Below are 24,392 nucleotides of genomic sequence, written 5' to 3'. Positions count from 1 at the left end.
GAAGAAGACACATTCTAATGAGCCTGCTCAAGATACACAACCAGACTCAAGTGATACCATGACAGTGAGCGAACCAAGTACTTCAGGTATGAGAGGTACACTAGATTTTTTCACTTCACTTCTATGTGAAGCACTAGACAGATGCAAAATCTGTGACCGAAAAGCAGCTCATCTTCTAATGGCTGCAGCAGAGGCTTTCAAATGTAACACTGAAAACATAATTATTGATCATACTTTGTTTCAATGTTGACAGAAAGAATTCAAGGAACAGAGAGAAGCAGAAATTAAAGGAAAATTTAATCTAGCAGATTACTGTTGGAGCTTGGATCAGCCTCGAGCTCGGGACGCTCAAGGCTTGGCAATCCTGTTGCGCTGACGGTGGGACGGAGTGCAACCTAGGGCTCTCCAGCATTGAACAAGGAGAATGTGTGCCCTTGCGGTGAAGACAGTCCAAGTCTGGGACTCAGGAACCTCGAATCCTCTGCCAATCTGCATGCCCATGAGACCACCAACGCAATGGTGGTCTCTGAATGGTGCTCCAACTGTTTCAAGCCCTTTCAGATCTGCCACAGGGTGTAGCAGAGGCTTCATGCCGGACAGAGATCATGGTGGAAGGAGGTCGTAGGCATGGAGTTTGGAGTAAAGACTGAAGGTTGGGACAAAGACAGGAAACAAGAGGGATGAGCAAGACCCTCAGGAGCCCTACACAGCATGTAGGGCTGGTCGCAGACCACACTATCCCCTTCGCGCCCTACACAGCCGGGATGGCTGGTCACAGACCACGAGAAGATTGGGATAGGCTCAGGAAGTCTCTTCGCACAGGTTAGTGGAAACCCTTCGGATCCTCCGGAGTCAGGAATTAGGAAATGAGGTAAAACCTTAGAGCTTGGAAACGGAGTAAAAGCAGGGAATCTCCGGAGGCACGGGTCCCCCTGGACCTGGAGCATTAGGAAAAATGGGGCATAGAAGAAAAATTATAGGCGTTGTGTTTTGATACAACTGCAAGCAACACTGGTTGAATAAGTGGGGCCTATACAAATCTTGAGAACATGTTTGATCATGATTCACTCTATCTTCTGTGTTGACATCATATCTTTGAATTAGTCTTGAGAAGTAGTTTTGATGCAGTAATGGGTGCAACTTCCAGACCAGATACAAATTTGTTTAAAAAATTTAGGGAAACCTGGTCGGCCTTAGACAACAAAAAATACTATAGTGGGATGGAAGATGTCACCGAAGATGTCCGTGTCAGTATGCTGGAATTTCTACAAGAACAGTTACATCATAAACAGCATAGAGATGATTACCGCAAATTATTAGAATTGGCCATGACCTTCGTCAGTGTTACTCCCACAAAAGGAGTCTCATTTAGCATTCCTGGAGCAGTGAGCCATGCTTGGTGGATAGCAAAGGCTATTTATTAGAGATGTGCATTCTTTTTTGCCGAATCGGAAAATTTCAGATATTGTCCAATACGGCATGGATCGCAGGACCCGAAAAACGATCGGGTTTTCCCTGAAATTTGGGAAAAATCATTTTCAGGTTAGCATGGGGGGAAGGGGCACACATTAAAAAAAAAAAAAAAAAAGCTCAAAAAATGGCCCTTTGCCCTTACCATGTGACAGGGGCTACTGGTGCCATTGGTCGGCCCCGTCACATGGTAGGAGCAATGGATGGCCGGAGCCATCTTAGAAAATGGCATTGGCCATCCATTGTTTCTTCCATATGACAGGGGCCGACCAATGGCACCGGTAGCCCCTGTCACATAGCAAAGGCAAAGGGCCACGACGCCATTTTGATTAGTGGCAGTCGACGGCCCGAGAGGGAGAGATCGCTCCCGGGACCCTGCTGGACCACCAGAGCTTTTAGTAAGTGTTGGGGTGGGGGGATCAGGATGGTGGGGGGTTGTAATTTACATTTGAAGGGTTGGGGTGGGGTGTTTTTTTCATAGACAATCACTGGAAAAAAAAGGGCCACAGGAAAATGACATTTTTGACGAGGCGCCCGAATCACAGCCTGACCCAAAAACCTAAAATGACGCACATCTCTACTATTTATGCCTTTAAAATATATTTATGCCAATATCAATTTAAACTGATCAAAAAAGACAACGATTCAATCAGAAGAACATGCATGTTTCTTATCAGATTCTATTTATGAGCCTAGTTCCTATCACCACTGGCTGTGAAAGCTCTGTATCTAGATTACAATTTTTTACTGAAATTGATCAAGTATAAGGATATAGATCCAGAAATTAGTAGTGCTGCTGTGAAAAATTTTGCAAACCATGGGGGGTTATTTTCCAAGCCACTTTAAGGGCTTTTTCCATGTGAAAAATGCCTTAACGCATGTGAAAAGTACCATAATGCATGGTGCGATGCTAATTTGGAAAGGGGGAGGAGTTTGGGTGGGATTTCTGGCCAAGTGAGCTGGCTTCACAAATTGTGAAACCATATTGCATGGTTTTAACATGGGAAATAACTACACCTTTTTCATTTGTGTTAAGCTATGCGATAAAGCTTTATCACACTTTGCGATGTTTTCGTAAATAACATTTTCAGTATTTTAAGCTGTTGAGAGAGAGCGCGCATCTATAAGGCCCTTATAGTAGTAAAGTATTTATACCTCTATATGAGGCCCACCTAGTTACTCGAGGTGAGGTTTAAGTAGTAGTGTAGGGGTTAGGGGCCACTTTTACATGCAGAGTGAGACATACGAACAGAACAGGTACACTCTTGTGAAGATTTGAGATCCTTCGGAGTGAGGAAAACTCACACAAAGATGAGATTTGTACAATGTTCGCTCAACCTAGCTTGATGGACTCTCTACCTGGGTAACATCAAGCTGGATAACAACAATTGTGGCACTTACCACAAAGTGCGAAAAAGTTATCGCACTGCGGTAATAGCTATGCGAAGCGCTAAGATAGCACACTTTGCGATAAATAGGCTATACAGCATGCCCCTCTTCCTATCGCATGCGATAGTTTGATGAATCCTGGCCCATGTATGATATCTATCACTAGAAACTTCAGCATTCACATTCTTTGATGATAAAGTTCTACTAGACATTAAGAAAATCAAATAAAATACATTCAGGCCGATACAGTACCCGCGATTGGATGCGCATTTTCGACGCGCTAGCTTTACCCCTTATTCAGTAAGGGGTAATAGCACTTCGAAAACTCGCGTCCAACCCCCCCGCCCCCCGAACTTAATAGCGCCCTCAACATGCAAATGCATGTTGAGGGCCCTATTAGGTATTCCTGCGCGATTCAGAAAGCAAAATGTGCAGCCAAGCTGCACATTTTACTTTCAGAAATTAGCGCCTACCCAAAAGGTAGGCGTTAGGTTCTTCGGGTACCAGGAAAGTGCACAGAAAAGCAGTAAAAAGTGCTTTTCTGTGCACCCTCTGTCTTAATATCATGGCAATATTAAGTCGGAGGTCCCGAAAGTTAAAAAAAAAGTTAAAAATTTGAAATTGGCTCGCGGGTTGAAAACCGGATGCTCAATTTTGCCGGCGTTCGGTTTCCGAACCCGTGGCTATCAGTGGGCTCGAGAACAGACGCCGGCAAAATTGTGCGTCGGCTGTCAAACCCACTGACAGCCGCCGCTCCTGTCCAAAAAGAGGCGCGAGGGACGTGCTAGTGTCCCTAGCGCCTCTTTTTGCCACGTACCCTCATCTGAATACAGAATTGTGGCCCGATTGTTAGTAGTGAAAACCTCAACTATTTGAATGAAAAACACTTCTATGATTTTATTTCCGCAGAATTGAAGATGTGCTTCTCAAGCTTTTCAATAAACACACATTTTCTAAAAAACTGCCCATCTACTTGGAAAGATGATGCAACTTCCAACATGGGTTGGAAACATTGAAACACATTGTAGTAGTTAATCGTGAGGCTGAGAGAGGAGTAAAGCTAATTAAAGAATATCAGAGCATTCTGACCAAGAATGAAAAAGAAAAGTAATACATTGTGCAGATTTAGTAAACAGAAAAGAGTACCCAGATGCTACCAAAACTGGCCTAATGAAGCAGTAAAATCTGGTATCTTATTAAATTTTTATTGTTATAAGATACCAGATGCGCGTGCATGTTATATAATCGGGCGTAGATTTGTGCGTGCCAGGTTGCATAAGATTCAGAAGATATTATATTAAGTGCCATAGGGACAAGTAATTTATTTTCTATTGTTGTCTTATGATTAGCTGTTTTTTTGAGGCTTTGCTTGAGGCTTGGGTTCATAGATCATAACAAATGTGAACTATAAAGTATGCCAAAGACAATATTTTCCTTTATATGAGCTACAGAGATGTTTAGATGATCAGTTGGAATGGACGCCACCGGATGTATTTTCAACCACCAAGATAAGCTAAATTTCAGTGGAAAGGAATCTGATTATAATTTTATATGAAAAAGCTTCAATTGCTAGATGTCTGGTGGATATTATATCCAGATATGCTAGATTTTTCCTTTAATTTATTCCAAACTTCATGATAGTTATTCCCTTATAGATTATTTGCTTATCTCTGCTTCTATGTTTTGTTTTTTTTTATCAGTAAGCAATGCTGATATTGATACTATGACCATTTCTGATCACACCCCTGTTTCTTTCTCATTATAACTGGGTGAGGTCACATCCAGCCTTTAAATGATGTACTAATAGTTTTTTTTTAAAATAAAAGAATATAAAATTCTGTACCTTTTTGAGAGAAAGGTGGCGAGAATACACAAGGTTAAACACTACCCCTGAAATTACCTCAGATATATTATGAGCTGCTGGTAAGTCGTTAATGAAAGGTGAAATTATAGTATATATGGCAAAGAAAAATAAAAATCATAATGCAGAACAAATTATTGATGTTTGAGAAGCAACAACATATTAAGAAGATGACTGCTAAAAATAAAGAATGTTTTATTCTGTTGGGAATAATTTAAATCATCTGTTGCACCAAAGGGCTCTGGGGTCTATACAGGGTTTTAGAGCACATCTATTTAGATGTAATAAACCTATCAAGTTTTAGCTAAATTAGTTAAGAATGCTCAGCCCAAGCATTATATAATAGGCATGAAAAATATGCAAGGAGTGGAAGTTAGAGATCTGGAGTGCATTGCAACATTTTTTTTAGAATATTATAAACAGCTGTAGTCAGCATCTCCTGCTTCTGCTGCTCTAAAAGGTGAATTTTAAAAGAGATGTGAATGCATAAAATAGCAGATGCATGTGCAAGTAGCAGGTCAGAGGTGTTCTCAGAGGCTCCGGCCGCCAGAAGAGCCGGCCCAAATGCGAGTCGTAACACTAGTCCCTAACATGGGGAGCCCTCCCGTTTTGCTTGTGGAGAACGCAGCCATTTCGCCTACACCGTGAAGAAGCTTTCATTACGGCATCATGGCGCCTGTGTGAGTTCCACAGGCATGTCTGGAAGCAGTTCATTTTCCGAGGTCTGAACAGTGATCAGCTATCAGCAAGAACTCTTTCCTAGCATAGCTGAATAAGTCCATACTGACAGTCTGGCAAGGTCACATTGGTACGTCATACGACATCATAGTTTCTTTCTGCTGCTTCTGTGCATATTTGTTGTAAGTAGAACAATTGCTGACACATTATTTGATCTCACCTTATATGTTAAGCCAGTTAGGTATTTCATGCTGCTTCCTCACCATTATAGCTTGAATGTATACGTGTTAGCATCTCTAAGCACAGCGATTTGGGTATAATGACCCTTGGCCCTTTATATAAAGAATGCCATTTAGTATGCTGATTTAATCCCTGAATGGCTAATATTCTCTTATGATAGCTGGTATTTCCTCTTCCTTGTCTGGCCAAACATTCAGGACCACAGTCTTCAATGTATTTTATTTATTAAAATATTTATCATCCACCTGTATTAGCAAAACCACAAGGTCTCGTGTCCTGCAATGTACTGTTTGATCTCATGCAGTCTTTGGTCTGTGACATTCAGATAATCTGCTTGATTGCTTTGTGCAATGTCTGTCTGTTCCTGCTGCATCCAGCAACTGAGATGTTCAGGCCCTGTACTGGACTGCTGATCTTGTTCTGCCTAGCTCTTCTAAGGGTATCACTGATAGGATTTTCAGGGTTTGGCTTATAAACAATGAGACTGTAATATTGCAATGTAAGCGGCATGCACTGAAGATGCTTGTGAGCACACAACACAATAGGGATTTCGTGAATATTGCTATATCAGCAGCTTAAGGTCTGTTTCTACTGTAATTCTATTGCGGCCATAGAGTTTTTGGTGAAAACATTGGCAGGTAAGCACAATGCTCAAACATTCCTTTTCAATGTGCCCCATAATTCTGCTGAGCTGGGGTAAGTGCCCTAGAAGCAAAGACCACCAGCTGACCCTCTTGCATCAAACAACATCCAAACTCACTTTCACGAGTCACTCTGTATCACAACAGGCTAGGTGACATTGTAGTACCTCAATCCAGGTGCATCTACAACCAAGCACTTTTATTTCCTGCACTGCCACTTTGGAACCAAGTAGCAAATAGCATCCTTATCCAGAAGCCTTCTTAAGGGCTCACATACCTCTGACAAGCATGGCATGAATTTTGCTAGGAAAGTCACAAACCCAATGAATCATTGCACAGATTTTCCATCTGTAAGCTGTAGCATATCTTGTACAGCTCTCTAAACTTAGCTGGATTTGCATTCAGTTCCTGTTCTGCACCCCGTATTCATACCATGAACTGAAAGGTTCCCTGCTCAACAAATTTACCAGCTGATCATTTTTAAGATCAAAGCAGCTGCTCACAGTCAACACACATTAAAATGAACGTATTAAAATAATTTCAGCCTATACTGTTAATAAAACCAAAATGAAAGACTTTGATATTGTAAACAAACATTATTTTGGAGATGAAAGTTTACTGTATATCCTTTTTAAGGGAAATGATCTTCAAGATTATTATTGCCAAAAGGGCCACAGTAAAAATTACTTTTTATTGTGACTATACGTATACAGTATATTTACAATTTTTACACATATTTTCTTCTATCTCATCTTTTACCATCATTTACTCTGCAACAGGAAGCAGTGGTTTCATTGTTTATGGCCAACTATTTTTCTTGGCTTCTAGTGTGTTTGACTCATAATTAATAAATGTTTCCAATATAGTCTTACAGTGATGACATGATCACGAGGTGGTCGGGTATCCAAGCTCCTCGGAGATCAGCCTCAATCCAGCCACCTAGGGTAATATTCCGCAAAGTTAAAGCAATTACCAGAGAGCTTGTGTTTGGCACAGGATTGATTGGCAATTTTGTGTTTAAAACAAGGGGTGAAAAGTCAACCAGACCTAAATGAATGGGGACTGAAAAAGTTTGCAGCCCTGGAGGACGACACCTGAACCAGTGACTGTGCTTGATGGGATGACAGAGGCAGCGATTCTGGAGCTTACCAATGTGGTTTCAATGGCGGTGAAAGAGCACATGCCCAAATTACAGTCATCGCTGGATGAGCTTAATGAAAAAATGAATAATCAGACTACTGCGATCACGTGGTCGATCAAAAATCTAGGCGGGCACCAATGAGCGCCTGGGAGCCCTTGTGGAGAAGGAAGCACACCTCCAGCAGAAAAATCAGGCCCTGTAGATTACAAGGAGAACCACAATTGGTGGAATAATTTATGGGTCTTGGGCCTGCTGGAGAACTTGCAAGGTGAGTTGCTTTTTAGCTGGCATGAGCAAGGCCTTCTGGAGCTGCTTGGGGTAGAAACACAGAGACGCCCCATTTTAGTTGAATGCACACATTGATTGGGCTCACAGGTTGGGACTGAACAAAGATCAAGACAGGTAATTGCACAATACCTAAACTTCACTGATAAAATGAAAATTTTAGCAGCCTACAGGTGAAAAACGGAACTGAGATATAAGAAGAAGAAACTGCAACTGTTCCCGGATTTCTTTCCTAAGGTGCTTGCCGTTGTTACGCTGCTCGACCTTGGGACCTATGGTCGAGCATGCTTACCCACTTCCGCGGGGGCCTGGCAGTTCCCAGGATGCCGAGGTGATGAAGGATGGCGCGCTTGTTTCCCCTGAGGCCTTCTGAGAGGCCTTCCTTCACGGCAGGAATGCTACTGCTGCCAAAGCCCTGCCCCTTGACGTCACTTAGATGCGCGCGGCGACGACCTTTTTTTTTTTTTTAAAGGGACCAGCGCGGGAATACCCGGGTCAGCCCCAGAAGTTACACACCTCTGCGGGGATATTTAAACTGCAACTTTCTTTCTCCCGGCGAGTTAGCAAGGATTGGAATCCGGTCTAAGCTACTCTGCTGCTTCTTGCTGCCATTGGAAACTTTCTCTGCCCTTCGGGGTATTTTCTTCTACCTGGGTACCCACTCCTCGGGGGCCCCTTTGCTTCTTTCAGGTGCCTATCTGGGATACCAGGTACTCGCTCCTCGAGGGCCTGCTCTTCCTGCTTTGGTGCCTGCAATTTAACTACTACTGCCTGCTGGTATCTACATCTATACAACTACCAACTTAGTGAGAAATTAACCCTTGTCAGTCTGTCTTCATCTACAGCTCAGCAGTGGGGAACCTGCAACTTCTACCATGTGCAGCTAAGATCTATCATTGTGAGATGGTTCTCCTCTGCTGAGGGCCCCAGGACTGCCTCTCCTGGATCACCTCACCACTGCCACCTCTGGTGGTATCATCTTGCTGTATAATAAAAACAGATCTTCTGAGCTTGTGTGTGTATAGAGTCTAGCCTAGCACTGCGGTTCCTCACGGGGCTCCTCCCCGTGGGAGTGGCCACCACCACAGTGTCCGTCCACTTCAAACCATAACAGCCGTAAGGAAGGAGATGACACTGTATTTTTCCTAGATGTTTAAACAAGGCTTAAAGTTTTCATTGCAATTTCCTGCATGCATCAGAGTGCATCCTAGAGGCAAATCTAGTATTTTAATAACTAAAGGCTAAAGAATTCATGGCAGGATTAACCGAGGAGTGAGGGATATGAGTGGCTTGTTGTGCTTTTGGTATGATTATTGTAGCTTATGACACCGGCTAGTTACAGTTTTGTTCTGAAGTTGATGACATGCTGTTCTCTGGGGTCATCCTGCTGCGGAGTTCATGAACGTGTCACTGCTACAATTTGTGGCGGGTTGGTGTTGTGTGACATTCAATAAGGAAAGATTCCTGAACTAGGCAAGGGATGAAGGATATGGGAGAAATTTCTGTTATATGGTTAAGGGGGGAATGGGGGAGGGGAGTGAATGTGGAAAGGATGTAGGGTATGAATGGTGTTGTGTGTGGATAATAAGATGGTGATTGCCTTGCACTTCACAGCAGATCTGGAATTGATTGGGGCTCACTCTGCCATATGTTTGCTGGTTATAGTAAGTTGAAGGAATTTTGGGGAAAAGTGCATAACTTTATTGATAAAAATCCTCGATTGTACTGTTAACTGGATAGGGAAACGTTTGTATTTACATTTCCTGAATAAAGGATTGAGGCCATAGAGTGGAGGGGTGAAATGTTTTGTTATATCTGTTCTGTTGGCAAAAAAAATTATTTTATTAGCCTGGAAAGGGTGGATATTCCTGAATTCCAAGCTTGGGAATGATTAATGGCGCAAAATGCCTTGTATGAAATGTGGAAGACGACAGACATTATTAATCCACAGCAGGCAGTGAACCTGAAAAGTTATCATCAGCTGTGGCGGAAAGTAAACAAGGACTTTGTAATATTTTGTGGAATGGGATGGAAGTGTACTTTGAGTGTGATCATTGGTGTGAGTGTTGGGTGTATGTACTGGTCTGGTTGTATGTCTGGGGGAAGGATAACTGAAAAAACTTGAGTTGGGCATATGGGGGTACCTTGGCTTATTCTGTAATGGTTCTGTTTGTATAACATGCAGGTTTTATTGTTCCTTTTATTCTCCTGTATTATCACACGTGACTCAAAAAAACAAAGGTATTTAAATAAATGTTTCCAATATATTAAGATATTGGCCAGACTATCTTTTCAAAATATCCATTGTGGGTTGTGCTATAATGTCCTCTTCCCCTTTTTGCTCATGATTGCATTCTATTACCTATTGTTGATGCATTTCCATACATGAATAGGGCCCTTCAAGCTTCACTTATAATTAAGGTGCTTCATGACTGCCACTTGCAAGGCATATTTATAAAGATTGTTTTTCTTCCACCAAAATACACTTCAGAGGTACATAACATTTCTAGATCTATGCACAAAGTACTGACTTTTGTCTTTGCATCTCCTGGGTTTTGTTTTTTAAACAGATACTAATTATGTTTTTGGACTGGGATAGCATGAGTAGATTGTTAATTAACAACAGTCATGAAATTAAACCAATATTTTGAAGTAAAATTGACATATGTACAGTAGTTGATTCTGTCATTATACTATCTGGTATAGGGATGGTCAATTTCGGTCCTCGAGAGCGACAAACAGGCCAAGTTTCCAGGATATTCACAATGAATACACATGAGATAGATTTGCATGCACTGCCTCCATTGTATGCAAATCCATCTTGTGCATATTCATTATGTACAAACTTACAGGGTCATTCATCAAAATGTGTTAGGCCATTATCATGGGCATTAGGACCCTAATGCCTGTGATAATGCCATAACGCATGTGTTATTTAATTGCGTTGCATGATGTGAAAGCAAATTTTTGAAATGTATTCAAAGGGGAGGGGTTGGGGAGACGTCTATAAATATAAGGGGCATTAACATAGCGTGTGATAGCATAACACACGTTATCACACACTTAACTCCAGAAATAACTACATCTTTTTTCCTGGCATTAAGCTGTGCGATATCCACGAAACGGAATTTGCGATACTTATCACAAATCCCAATTCGGGCAGGGAGAGGAAGAGGGGAGAAGGAAAGGGAGAATAGAGGAGTAGAGAGAGAGCCTCTGGCGTGGCACATATAGTAGTCAACTAATTATATCACTATTAGAAGGCAAGCTAGGAACTTGAGGTGAGGTTTTGGTGGTGGTCTAGGGTTTTGGGGCCAGTTTTACGTGCACATGGACTCTCTACCAGGGTGCTATCAAGCTAGGGTGAGAGAACATTGTAGAAATCTCATTTTTGTGTGACTTTTCTCACTCAAAATCGCATCAAATCTTCACTGATGTGTACTGTGCTGTTCGTACGTCTCACCGTGCATGTAAAACTGAACCCTAAACCATCTCCAAAACCTCACCTCGAGTTACTGGCTTGGTCCTCCTATAATGGCGCAAAATTCAAACCAGAAGTCCAGAATAATGGTATTTGGTAAGTAACTTGGTGCTTACAATAATAATCATGTGAAAGAAGCTACCCCCTGATGCAGGTTTCAAAACACGGCTCCATGTCGGGGGACTGTAGTTACTGCATAAGTGAAGCTAAGTATAAGTGCATTTTATTTACATTTAAAAAAGATAAAAAAATATGATGAAACTGTCTGCTGGCCTATGATTAATTATAAGGCAAATGAAAGTATAATTTGTTACCAGAGGTGCCTATTATGATTAGCCACTATTGTTGGCATTACAATTGTGGTAAGGACTTTGCTGCTTTATTTGAATTGATTTAGTTCCTTCTTCCACCTTCTCATAGTTGAGTGTTATCCATGTTTTTCATGACAGACTTATCCAGTAGGATTACCCACTGTATGCATGGATTTATAGTCCTGCATTTCAAGAGACATAAGAATTACAAGTCCATGCATGCAGTGGGGTAAAACCAGGATTGAACTAGCTTGTCCTGAAAAAAAAGGGGAGCCAGTGGCAACCATAAGTGAACAAGTCAAATGGCAGCAGTTATTGTAGTACTAAAGTGGACAAAAGTATTGCAGTATTCCAGAGGCCAGGAGGAAAAGTAAAACAAAGTCAGAAATGTACTTTAAAATGACCAAAGAGATTTTAGGCCAGCCTTATGTTTGTTTTGTTTTTTAAAGATCCACGACAGTACATTTTTGTGAACCTCTAATTGGGGAAAGCACAAGAGGAGGAAAGAGAAGGGAAAATGATCTGAACTGAGTGAGAAGGTAGATAAGGGAAGGTGGTGAATGAGTGAGAGGGAAAGAGGTGGTGAGAGAGGGGGAAGAGGTGCGAGAGTTTGGAAGGAAAAGAAAGGGGCGTCAGAGGGAAGGATGGAAAAGGAAAGGGATATGAGTAAAGTGGAAGAAGGGAGTGAGAGAAAACATGGGGAAAGAGTGGAAAGCAGAGAAGTTGCAAGAATGTATTGGGAATGCGAGTGGCCCAGAAGAAGGACTAGGCAGCTGCTTGGAGTGCCACAATTTGGAGGGCAGCACAACAGTGGTAAGACTGTGACTCCTTGTTCTTTCTGCTCATGTGGGCCTGGGAGAGGAAGCTGTGTCATATGCGCCTCTGTGGGTGGGAAAATGGAGTTGCAATCTCTGCAGCCAAAAGGAGCAGGAGCAATGTTGGCCCATGCGCTAAAAGACAAGTAGTCCCGTCTGCTGCATGGGCTGAAGGTGCAGGCTGCTGCAGTTTTGACGTTCCAGAGGGGGAAAAGTGTATATTTGAAGAAGTGTATGTGAGAATGAACATATGTGTGTTAGTATATGTATATGAAAGAAAGGAGAGAAAATTTGAGTGCATCCCTCCCCTGCCACCCTCCCACTAAATCCATGACAATCTTAGGCTGACTGTAAATAAAAAAAATTCAAGTTATTGAGAATAAGGAATTTATTTTATCCTTTTTTAGTTTTAATATTGGATGCTATTTAATGTGTTTGCTGTTTTTAAATCTTTTATTTATTTATGGGAATGTTTTAAAAAATGTTATGAGTTTTTGAATGTTCTATTTGTCCGCAGTTTTGAAATGTTCTCTTAGTATATTTTTACTATTATGATTGATGTTTTATATTTCTTGATTGTATTTGATATTTTATGAGGAATGTTGATATTTCTGTTTTTCCACTGTTGCATTGTATATAGTGTCTGGCTTCTTGCGGGTTCCAGTTCAGTTTTTGCCAGCACTTTACTATTTGTACTTTATGGTATTTTAATTCAGTATTTGGGGAGGGTTTGCCTTTATTCTGCATGTGTGACTGAGGTGACGTATTCTGCTATCAGGTAGTTTCAGTATAGAGGTCTATAGCAACCTAGCCTGTTCTATTTTCCTAATAGGAGGTGTAATGGTATTTTAGGGACTGGTGTTGCTTTTTCATAGATAAAGTTGTTACTGTTGAATGCTGACTATTAGTTTTGTTTTGGTAAAGAAGGTTTACGGTATTGTGATTGTAGTTCAGTTTATTCGTGGCTTTCTGAGGACCAAGCTCTTACATAATGCACTTTACAATAGATCATAATACCATATGGGTTCCATGTGTATTTGCTTTTTTTGAAGGATTTTCTCATTGGCACTGCAGCAGTGCATGTAAATATAATGTACATGTTATTTGTGATATGTTTACCTTAGAAGATTGAATGTCCTTTTTATGTAAATTCTGTTTATAAATGCATCATTTTTTATTTATGAGTGGAATGGATCAGGAGGTGGGGAGCACAAGGCTGTAAGGTTTGCCTAGGGCCAACCAATACCCTGGCAATGGCACTTCTCCAGAGGGGGCAAATGCTGGGGAAGGGTGGGAGGCAGGAAATAAGGTTCCTGGGAGGGTAAAAGGGTTGCTACCTTCCTAGAATTATTATCACTAACACTCTATTCACCACACCTCTGATTCCGCCTTCTCCCGCTTTTCAAATTACCCAAAGGGCCAAACTCCAAGGTGGGCTCTCCCACCTTTTGCCACACTCTGGGTGTGGGGAGGTGTCATCTTTTTCTTCCCTCAGGCATCAGATTGCCTTGAGGCACCCCTGAATGTGGTAACTGTCTTTTGTGAAGCACTTGGAGATCTTTGGTTTCAGGAGGAAGGTTTTGGCCACCCTTCCTGCCCAGGAGAGGGGAAAGGGAGCAGTTTTGTGTTTCCTGTCACTAATTATTGGACCTTTAATTCAGAAAGATCAGGTTAACATTTTAGAAGAAAGCTGGAAGTGTAAAGGATTCATTTTGAGAACCTCATAGGAACCTACTCCTAGAAGAAGAAAGAACTGAAAAGGATTGGAGTTTTTGGAGAACATCTATGACTTCAGTTATTTTACTTTTGGAAAGAGAGAACCATTTTCAGATAAGGGACCGTCTTCCATCCTGGGAGCCTTTCTAGAGGACTTACACAGTTTGGTCTGAATTTGGATTTGTTTTGGGGAAATAAATGTAACAGTGAGGGAAGGGTATTTGATGCCATTTTATAACACTGAAAATGTCACACAGTAAACTTGGATTGGAACATCCATCCTGAGTATCCTGTCTGAATTACTGGCACCTACATCATTAGATATATCTACAGAGATAACACCCACAGTAAAGGTTTTCACCCTGCATATTGGACCCTAGAGGTCTATGCGCCCCCCCCCCCCCCCCACACACACACAACACTTGTATTGGAGAATCCACACCAGATGTTGGTAGGGCTTTGTCTAGACATTGTCCTGGGACTGTTGTGTGATCCCCATATTCACATTACAGCTTACCAGAGTATAGTTAATGTGATTAATGTTGACCACGGGGTTAACATTGGACCATTTAATGAAGCAAAGTTGACTACGCCTCAGTAGGTCATTAACTTTCTTGCCAGCAACTTGTTTTAATGAGCATTACTGGATTCTCCATCAAACATAATTACAGGCCTTTGCTGCTCCATTTTCCCTCTGTACTTCCCCACACTCCACAAAAACAAATTGAACCTCCATACTCGTGAAGCTACACAAACAGAATTATGGGCCTCCAGGCCTTCTAAATCCACCACCACCCTACCCTGGGAAAGAAAAGTTCATGTCCAGAGATCCCTACTCCACCTCTCTGATCTCTAAATGAATCTCTCAGGCCTCAACACTCATATCCACTCAGTTTCCTCTCTCAATTTTTAAAAAAGTACTCCAAATCTTCATAAACAGGAAGAAGCTGGTTTTCCTTCTGCCAAATCCAAAATGCCACTGTCATGCCAAATCCAAAATGCCACTGATGACATCCTGCCCCACTTATGCTTTTGGCATGTTGGTCAGAGTATTAGTGCAGGTAAACTTTATAACTATTTTCAATAGCCTGTGCTTTTCAATTGTATGTGGACACTTATAGCTCATGTACACTGCATTCAGTTTTCAGTGGGAAACAAGACATGTTGGACTTGATTTATTAGGGCTTTTCTCCCATTCTGTATCTAAGGGAAAAACAAGGCCCATTGTTTCCATTTGAATATTGGGAAGTACAAAGAATGAATGCTAAAAGGATATACTTTGCAGCTGCCTTTTGAGCAGGCAGGGGTAAAATAATGTGGTACATTTGAAAATGTTGAGGACACATGCATTAGTTCTCCTCTGACCTAAATATGGCCCTGAAAATGCCTTATTTAAACCCAGCTAAAATTATTATTTTTAGTTAGATCAGTGATACCCAGACCCTTGAAGTCTCCAATAAATTTATATTCACTTGGTCTAAGGAACAGGTTATATTGCATATTTAGATTTCCAGGGGATTTCAATGAACAAGTTAAGAATCACAATTTTAGCCAATTGCAATATAGTTATAGCATGCTGCACTTGCTGGTAATTGGTTTACAGAGAAAAAGCATTTACAGCATAAAGCACTTTGTAGGAGGTTGTCATCCATGATAGCTGCTAGACGAATTCAGTAACCATGACTTTTGTGGTGATGGAAGATAGCATTTCTTGTAACCTGTGCTTTGTAACCTGTGCTTTGAGTAGGATCAAAGCAGAGCCTAGTGCTTCCATAATAAATGGTACAGTCTCTCATTTCTGCCTCAGAATATTCACTTATTTATCTCCCTCCCAGTTTCAAAGCACAGCACTGGGGACCATTCAAACCTGAAATTCCTGGTAAGGTTATAAATGGACTCTTCTTAATTAGGAATGTTAATTACTGCCAGAAACCAGACAGCTTTTCAAGCTGCGATGAGGCAAACTCTACAATGAAAGCCATGCAAAATGTACTCACTGGAGTTAAAAAGGAATGGGGAAACACCATAGAAACATTCAAATATTTAACAGGCTTAAATGAAGTATGAGAAGGTGAAATGTTCTATAGGAAAATAAATTTAAGGACAGGAGGTCATGACCGAAGACTGCAGGAAGGAAGGTTAAAGGAAATATGAGAAAATACTTCTAAATTGAGAGGGTAGTAAACCAAAACGGTGAGATAATTTAAATATTCTTGGAACAGACACAGTGCACAGTGGTGGGGAATAACAGGTAGAAGAAACTATTTTGAGTGTTTGCTCAGCCATATGAAACTTTGGAGAGATAATGAAGAGAAAAATATAAAGCAATGAGCAGTGTGGGGGAAACCAGCATGGAGTGGCCATAGACGTTTAACAGCATTAGGCTTCCAAGACATGGTTACAACCTTCATAACAGTAGTAGAGCAGTATCAGGTTTCCAAAATGACTGGGATTACGTATACCGTTCGGTAATGGCTATAACCCTAATATCACTTAGTACGTCGCTTGAAACATAAGGTATTGGTGGGTACAGCATTGAGATGACAAGTAAAAGTCATGGAAAGGCAGAGTTTAAGTATGAGAATGTATATGCTCATCTACCCAAAGTGGTAGAAAATCCAAGAGGATGACAAGTGGGAGACTGGATGGTCTTTATGTGCCATCATTCACCATGTTGTTATAGTCTTCTTGAGGAGGGAGAAATTATGCTTTAATTGTAAACATGTTGTGTTATGGAATCACTTTAAGTTGTGATGTGCATTAGGGCATACTTTGAAGCATAATTCCATGGTGAATAGTTTCTATTGTGCAATGTGGCAATGACTGCTGTGGGGAAAATTTGAGGTTAGATTTGAATCAAGTGAATTTCAGTTTGGTTCGTTTCCCAGAAACATAGAATCTCAAATCTTACTGCTGCTGTTTCATATTAAGGATCCTCTGTGCTGATCCCATGTGTTTTAAAAGTCTGACACATTTGTTTTTTCTCTAGAACCACCACTGAGAGGCTGTTCCATGCACCCACCAGCTTTTTTGTGAAGAAATATGATTTAATGTTACACCTAATTCAAATTTTCAGATTTTCACCAACATTCTCTGAGGAAATGTATAGAACTTTCCCTAATGAGTCTGTGGAAAATCAAACCAAATGAGATACAGATTCACTGCTTTTTCATTACATATGGGAAAATAATTCAAACTATAGGTGCACTATGCTAGTTTCTGTATTAGGCGTAACCACCCAGGAAAGAGATCTTGGAATCAATGTGGACAATACATTGAAATCCTCAGCTCAGTGTGTGGCAGAGATTAAAAAAGAAAATAGAATGTTAGGAATGATTTGGAAAGGAATAAAGAATGAAACTATGGATATCATAACGCCTTTACATAGATCCATTGTGTGATCACGCCTTGAATATTATGTGCAGTCCCTGTTTCTCCATCTCAAAGTAAGATATAGCAGAATTTAAAAAGGCCCAGAAAAAGGCAAAAAAGAATAGTTAAGGAGATGGCAAAGATCCCTTATCAAGAAAGGCTACGTAGGTTAGGGCTTTTCAGCTTGGAGAAGAGATGAAGGCGCGGCGCACGGACACTGCCAATAACCCGGCGCCGCATCTGGAGTGGGAAGGGGGGGAACCGTGGCACTTACTAGGCACATCGGCACTGGGGGGGGAGAGCAGGGTCGGAGCCGAGTGATGATGATGTCTACGCGCAGGCATGCACAGCCGAGCGCTATGATGCCAACAATGAGGATCAGGACAGGGGAGGAGCAGGTCAGGCCTTGGGGGCAGTGTGGGAAGTCCTGGGATGGCTCATTGGGCTGTTTGAAGCCCACGGGCAGTCCTGGGGGGGGGGGGGGGCGGGGGGGCGGAGGCAGCAGCATGGGAGCTCTCTGGGCAGCAAGCCCTGGATCCGTCCCTTTTGTCTCCTTCTTGTGCTGCTGCCTTCACTGAGAACACCCCCCTTTAATGATAAGATCATATTGGCTCATCAGACTTGTTGTTGGTAAGATTTGGTTATGTTTGTTTTCTTGTCACAGCAGGGCTGGGGTACCCATGCCGGGAGGGGGGGGGGGGGCTGGCACCAGTTGTAGGCAATGCACAGCATGTGGTATACCCTACCTCGATATGACAGGGGCCTGTCTGTCACCAGAGCCTGCCGGCCCCAGAGCAGCAGCAGACCGGAGGCCCCTGATTGGGCAGTCACCTTTCTTGGGCGAGGTGGGTGACCGGGAACGCCCTGAAGATATATACTTCCCGAAGGGAAGGCCTTGCTTGGTTGTGGCGGGCCCCAGGGCCGGAGATGGCACAGAACAGGGACAGCACTATCTATGTTATGGCTCGGGTACACGGTTATGGTTGTATATTGTTGTTGTTATTATTATTAATAAAGCTGTGGCCAATTTTACCCCACATCTGGTCTCTATGGTACTTTGGGATCTGAGAGTGTGTGCTACTGTTACTTCCCCCATTTTATCTGCAAATGGTTGCAGCTGCCCGGGTTATTGAGAAAGGGGATATAATATATATATAGATATAGATATATAGATATAATATAAGGGGATATAATAGATATAATATAATAACCTCCCTCCGTGTCTTCCAACCAACCCACTTACTACCCAAACAAGGGTTTGGGTAGTAAGTTGGTTGGAAGACACGGAGGGGGGTTATATAGATATAATATAAGGGGATATAATATAATAACCCCCCTCCGTGTCTTCCAACCAACTTACTACCCAAACAAGGGACTTAGGAATAATTATCGACAACCGTCTTAACTTAAAATCCTTCATCAAACAAACTACAAAAGACGGCTTCTATAAACTACAGGTTCTGAAAAGAATCAAACCTCTCCTTCACGTGCGAGACTTCAGAACGGTCCTTCAAGCAGTTATCTTTTCTAAGATAGACTATTGCAATTCTATCTTACTAGGTCTCCCTTCCACATCCATTAAACCCCTTCAGATGCTCCAGAACTCAGCTGCGAGAATTTTGACTAACACCAGAAGAAGAGATCACATCTCTCCCACTCTCAAGAACTTACACTGGCTGCCAATACACTTTAGAATTATCCACAAATTCATCACTATCCTCTATAAAGCTATCCATCACCATGCTATGCTTGATCTACAAATCCCACTCAGACGACACACATCCACTAGACCCATCAGAGAAGCTTACAGAGGATCTCTCCTCGTTCCCCAAACCAAAACCACTCACCATTTAACTTTCAGAGACCGAGCCTTCTCCACAGCCGGACCTTCACTATGGAATTCTATTCCTCCGGATCTGAGACAAGAACCATGCCTACCTACTTTCAGAAAAAGGCTTAAGACTTGGCTATTTAAGCAAGCCTTCCCAGATCCCAATTGAATGACAGCAACATCTTATAAGAGACTTCACAATATAATGTAAATAGTTAATCCTAACTGCTCAGTTATCTTACTCTAATTCTTACTCTAATCCTCTCCCCAGTTATATTAACCTTGTTGTAATGTAACTTTATGAACTCTTTGCACTTGTAAATGTTTTGTTTTATTGTTCACTCCCCCTTGTTATATGTAAATCGGCATGATGTGATTTTTAATCACGAATGCCGGTATAGAAAAAAACTCTAAATAAATCAATAAACAAATAAATAGAGGTTTATAAAAAAAAGGGAGTGAGATGGAACAGGTAAACAGTGTACAGTTATTTACCTTTCAGTTAACACTAGCACTAGAGAACACTCTTTGAAACTAACAGGTATCAGATTTAAAACAAATTAGTGTATTTTTCACTCCGCGCACGATCAGGTTATGGAATTTGCTGCGGGAAGATGTAATCAAGGCCACTAGAACCGCTGGGTTTAAAAATGGTTTGGACAAGCTCCTAGAAGAAAAGTCCATAAACAGTTCTTAACTAGGTGACTCCATGAAACCCATGACTTGTCACTGGGAGTGAGCAACCAAAAATCGGACCTTCCTTTTTTTGGAACCGGCCACTGTCAGAGACAGGATGCTGGACTCAAACCTTATGGTCTAACCAAAGCCCAGCACTTCTTATGTTCCCGCCCCCATCCTTTCTCTCACTCCATCTTTTCTATCTCTCCATGCCTCCCAGGCCGATTCCCCCTCTCTACCCTGGCAAGTCTGGTCACTCTGCATAGCACAAGATGCAGATGGGGCATGAGGCACCACTCTCCTCATTTCCTTTAACTAAAGTAAACACCATCCTTCCGAAGTGACACCAGTGTGCAATCAGATCCCCTTTGAATATGGACCATTAACTACTCGTTTCCCTCAGTATTTACACTAGATCAGGCACAGCATGGGTACAGCCTAATGAAGGCGTAAATGCAACATTTCCGTCTTTTTTTTAAATTATCAAACTACAATACTTCAGTTTTTGGAATGCCCAGGTTTTATGTTTTATGCTATTGTGTCTAATTTCACAAAGTAGATACTATTTATTAAAAAAAGGAACTCCTATGCAAATTAGCTTGAAAGCAAACTTACAAGTATAAGTTTCCTATGAACAACTTTGCAGAAAAGATTACTACACCGTATTGAAATGTAGATACATTTTTTTGCACAAAAACAACCTGTGAAGCTTTGCATATATTTTAGTACTGCAAAAATAGGTAACGAGTTGCTTTGCATGAATTTGATGCTCATAAGTTCATTAACTTTAATTTTGCATAAAATGTTGCAAACAAAAAATTATGCACACAAGTTTACCCTATGTGAAGTAAAAAAATTTAGCAAAGTCCACTTCACAAGTAAAAAAGAAAAAAATGTGCATCTTACCTCAGCTTATATACACAGGTTTTTACTTTTATGCATGAAACAAACTTTGTGAAATTTGGCACATTTTAGTACATCGACCTCTAGGTATTCACCTTCTATTAAAATACTCTGATACAAATGTTGAGTGGACAGTGACTGAAACAAAATATAGAAAGTAAAGTATGAAAGAGGAAGAAATGCATGGCATCAGGCCTTCTCCCTGAGGGAATAGTGTGACATTTAATCAACAGGACACAAGAGATTAGACAGAATGGGAATATAAATTAGAGAAAATAAAAAAAAATTCTTAATGCAGTGGATTAATAACATCACTTTCACATAAAGTCTCTCTCTCTCGCTCTCTTTTTCTCTCTGGTTTTACCCTCAGGCTGGAACTGGAGATTTGATTCACTGTCCCGTATGCTGATAAGTCTTTGCTCCGTACAGCCATTCATGCACGACACCAGCTTGAAGCTTTCATTCCCAACAGGTACAGTCTGTCCCCAGATTGCCAGGACAAACAGCAGCGGCATGAATGGAAATATCAAAAAAATGCTAAAAATAAAATGGGACTGTTAGAAAAGAGACATCATGCAAGACAAAATGAATTAGTTCCAATGAAAAACAAAACAAAAATGAAGAACATGAAAATTGAAACATAAACAAGTGGCTGAAGAATGTACTAGAGATGGTTAAAAGAAATTACATAATCGCATCGATTATCACAAAATAATTTCTAAACTAGTTTGAAAACAGTTTAAAACCGAAAAAAAAACTTTTCAGTGATTTGTAAGCACATTTTAAAATGGTTTGACATTGGTTTAAAGTACATTTGGAGAATGCTAAATGGGGACTTTACTGCATATATACAGTGAGTTTTCTTTATTGTAACAAAAAACAGACAATTTAAAATCCATGTAAATACCAGCTCTTTACGTAATATGATTTATGTACATTATGCTTACTATGATAAACTCATTAACTAATTCAAAGTTATTAGATTGACTTATGGTTCATCTGAAAATACAGTTGAAAACTACCCAAAATGATTTGCAAAGGAAATTTTCACCTCAACAAGCAACAAAATAGAAAAAAAGCTGAAACCACCAACACATTTATATTCTACTTTTCACAGGCACTTCAAAGCAGTTTGCATTCAGGTACAGTGCATATTTTACTGACCCAGTGGGCTCACAATCTAGGGCCTAGAATCATCAAAGTGCGCTGTTTTTTTGCAGGAGGGATCCCGCTATTGCAGGGGAGTGTCACCATGATAATGGACCACCTCCCCCCAAAAACACATTGTGACTCGATTGCGTGTTCTTTTGTGTCACAGCCAAATATCACGGCACAAAAGACCACAGTAAGCAGCCCTTTAACGTGATGGTGGCTCCCATCTCACGGGACCACCATAGTCTTAAAGGGGCTGCTAGTTACCTCCCCAAAAAACCCGTGGCCAGAGAAGCTGAGTGGGGGGTCATTGCTGACCCTTGTTTCAACCTGGAGCTGCTGGTTGAAGTGGCCTCGAGTCCCCCAAAATAAAGATAAAGTATGCTCATGGTGGCCCCCGAAGTGCGCAGCCCCCTTCCCGGGGTCCAGAGATAACATTTTGCCTGCCTCTTGACAATTGGCTAGTACTCTCTGTAATGGCTTGAGTTCCTAGGTTTGTATTGTAAGACAGTTATGACAATAATGCTGCGGCCTATTTTTCACCAGTTCTCTATCCAGTTCTGCATTGTGGTTGAAATGTCCCGGTTGAATAAAGGGACCCTTGTGCATATGGCCTTCACCTGTACCTTGCGACAAATTGTCTTGGCTGCCCAGATTTGGCTGCGGTGCTGGGCCCGGTGCGCAGACACCGCTATTAATCTGGTGCTGCACACATAGCTGCACGGGATTAGGGCTATGCACTGACCTTCTGGTGAGGCTGCGAGCCTGTGCCTCCCCCTGCTTCTCAGCGCCATGATGATGGCCCCACCACTTGGTGTCTGTGTCATCATGGTGAACCGTCATGATGGTGGCATCATGTCATGGAGCCGGGGAGGCCCCAGATGCAGGCAGCAGGGTAATGGGTGGAACTAGGGAGCTATGGGGAGGAGCAAGGCAGATCCAAAGAAGACATGCTGAACCCCCATTGGGGCAATTTGAATTTGTGGGCAGGCGAAAGGGGGTGGTCTCTACTGTGTGGGGAGGCCAAGCCCGGTATGCCAATATGGCCTGTCCCTTTTGGCTCTGGCTCCCTGCGCTGAAACTGCTTCCTATTCCTTCCCTCCGACCCAGTTATCTGACGCTTTGTTAGCCAGTATTAAATGTTAGCTAGGTTCTGATTTCTTTCATGCTAATTACCTTGTTGCAGCTGGGGCAGGGGTACCCCAAATGCGAGGGGGGGAGTCCTTTCCTGTTGGAGGCCATGCATGGTATGACTGTTACCCTGTAGCTTTCGCTGGGACTGTCTGCCGTCAAGGTTGGATGACCCCGGGTTATGGCAGACTGGATGTCCCACCCAATTGGGTGGTCAACATGCTTGTCTGTGGCAGGTTGACTGATGTGCCCACAAGGAGCGAGTGCCTCACGCATGGACAAGAGTTTTGCTTGACAGCAGCGAGCCCTGGAGTCTGAGGTTAATGTACTGCCTGCCTTTTGATAATTGGCTATGTTATGGCTCGGATTCCTAGGTTAGTACTGTAAGGCATTTATGATAATAAAACTGTAGCCTATTTTTCATTAGTTCTGTGTCTGGCTCTGCATTGTGGCTCAAGTATCCCAGTTGGGTAAAGGGTCTATGGGCTTTACCCGTACCTTGCGATGAATTATTACGGTTGTTCAGGTTAATAGTAGCAGCTTTGGTTACTCTGTTAAATTTGTTTCTGTCTAAAAATATGCATTCTAGAAATATTTGTAATAGAACGCTACATTCTTAAGGCCCTCTGCATGGTCTGTAAATCATTCTGAATAGAGGATGTGGAATAAAATCATCAAAAGAAGGTTATGATGTAGATCTAATAACATTTAATAGAGCTGTACCTTATTTTGTCTTTTTTGCCTTCTTCGCAGCCTTAGAAACTCCTTGTGTTGCCTTGAGACAAAGTTGACTGCTGCATATTCAAGCAAGGCAGCAAACACAAACAAAAGACACACTGCCATCCAAATATCAATAGCTTTCACATATGATACCTGGTGAAAATGCAAAAAAATGCATGGTAAGTACAACATCCATTTATTTATTTATTTAAGTTGATTGAGTTTCATCTTAAAACTGTAATCCACTTAGCATAACATTGCTAATATAGGTGGAAAATAAATATTTAAAATAAATACATTTATATTCCACTGTATCCAAAGGTCTACATGGAATACAATAAGAACAATCATAATATATAAATTGAGAGACTTAAACAAACATACACAATAGGTGACAATAAAAAAGCCTTATAATATTAGAGCCTATATCATTACCTATTTTTATTTTCCTCACTTTGATCAAAAAGGTTCAGGTTACTGCATAAAACCATCATTATCCATAGCCTCAACGTTGCTGCTCAAAGCCCGAGTAAATCAGAAATACTTTTAGATGTTTCTTGAACGTAGTCAGGCTAAC

At 41.5% G+C, this 24,392-nt stretch overlaps 1 protein-coding gene across 1 annotated transcript in view; it reads right to left on the bottom strand.

Annotated features, from left to right (window-relative positions):
* The window catches only part of GLRA2 (glycine receptor alpha 2), a 209,371-nt gene that overhangs the window by 3,510 nt on the left and 181,469 nt on the right, over positions 1-24,392 (bottom strand). The window contains exon 8 of the mRNA XM_029601880.1: positions 23,819-23,968. Within this exon, the coding sequence (XP_029457740.1) occupies positions 23,819-23,968 (150 nt within the window). The remainder of the gene's footprint in view (positions 1-23,818; positions 23,969-24,392) is intronic.

This window comes from Rhinatrema bivittatum, chromosome 5, assembly GCF_901001135.1.
Source record: "Rhinatrema bivittatum chromosome 5, aRhiBiv1.1, whole genome shotgun sequence".
Taxonomy (NCBI): Eukaryota; Metazoa; Chordata; class Amphibia; order Gymnophiona; family Rhinatrematidae; genus Rhinatrema; species Rhinatrema bivittatum.
This window is presented reverse-complemented; position numbering and strand designations above follow the sequence as displayed.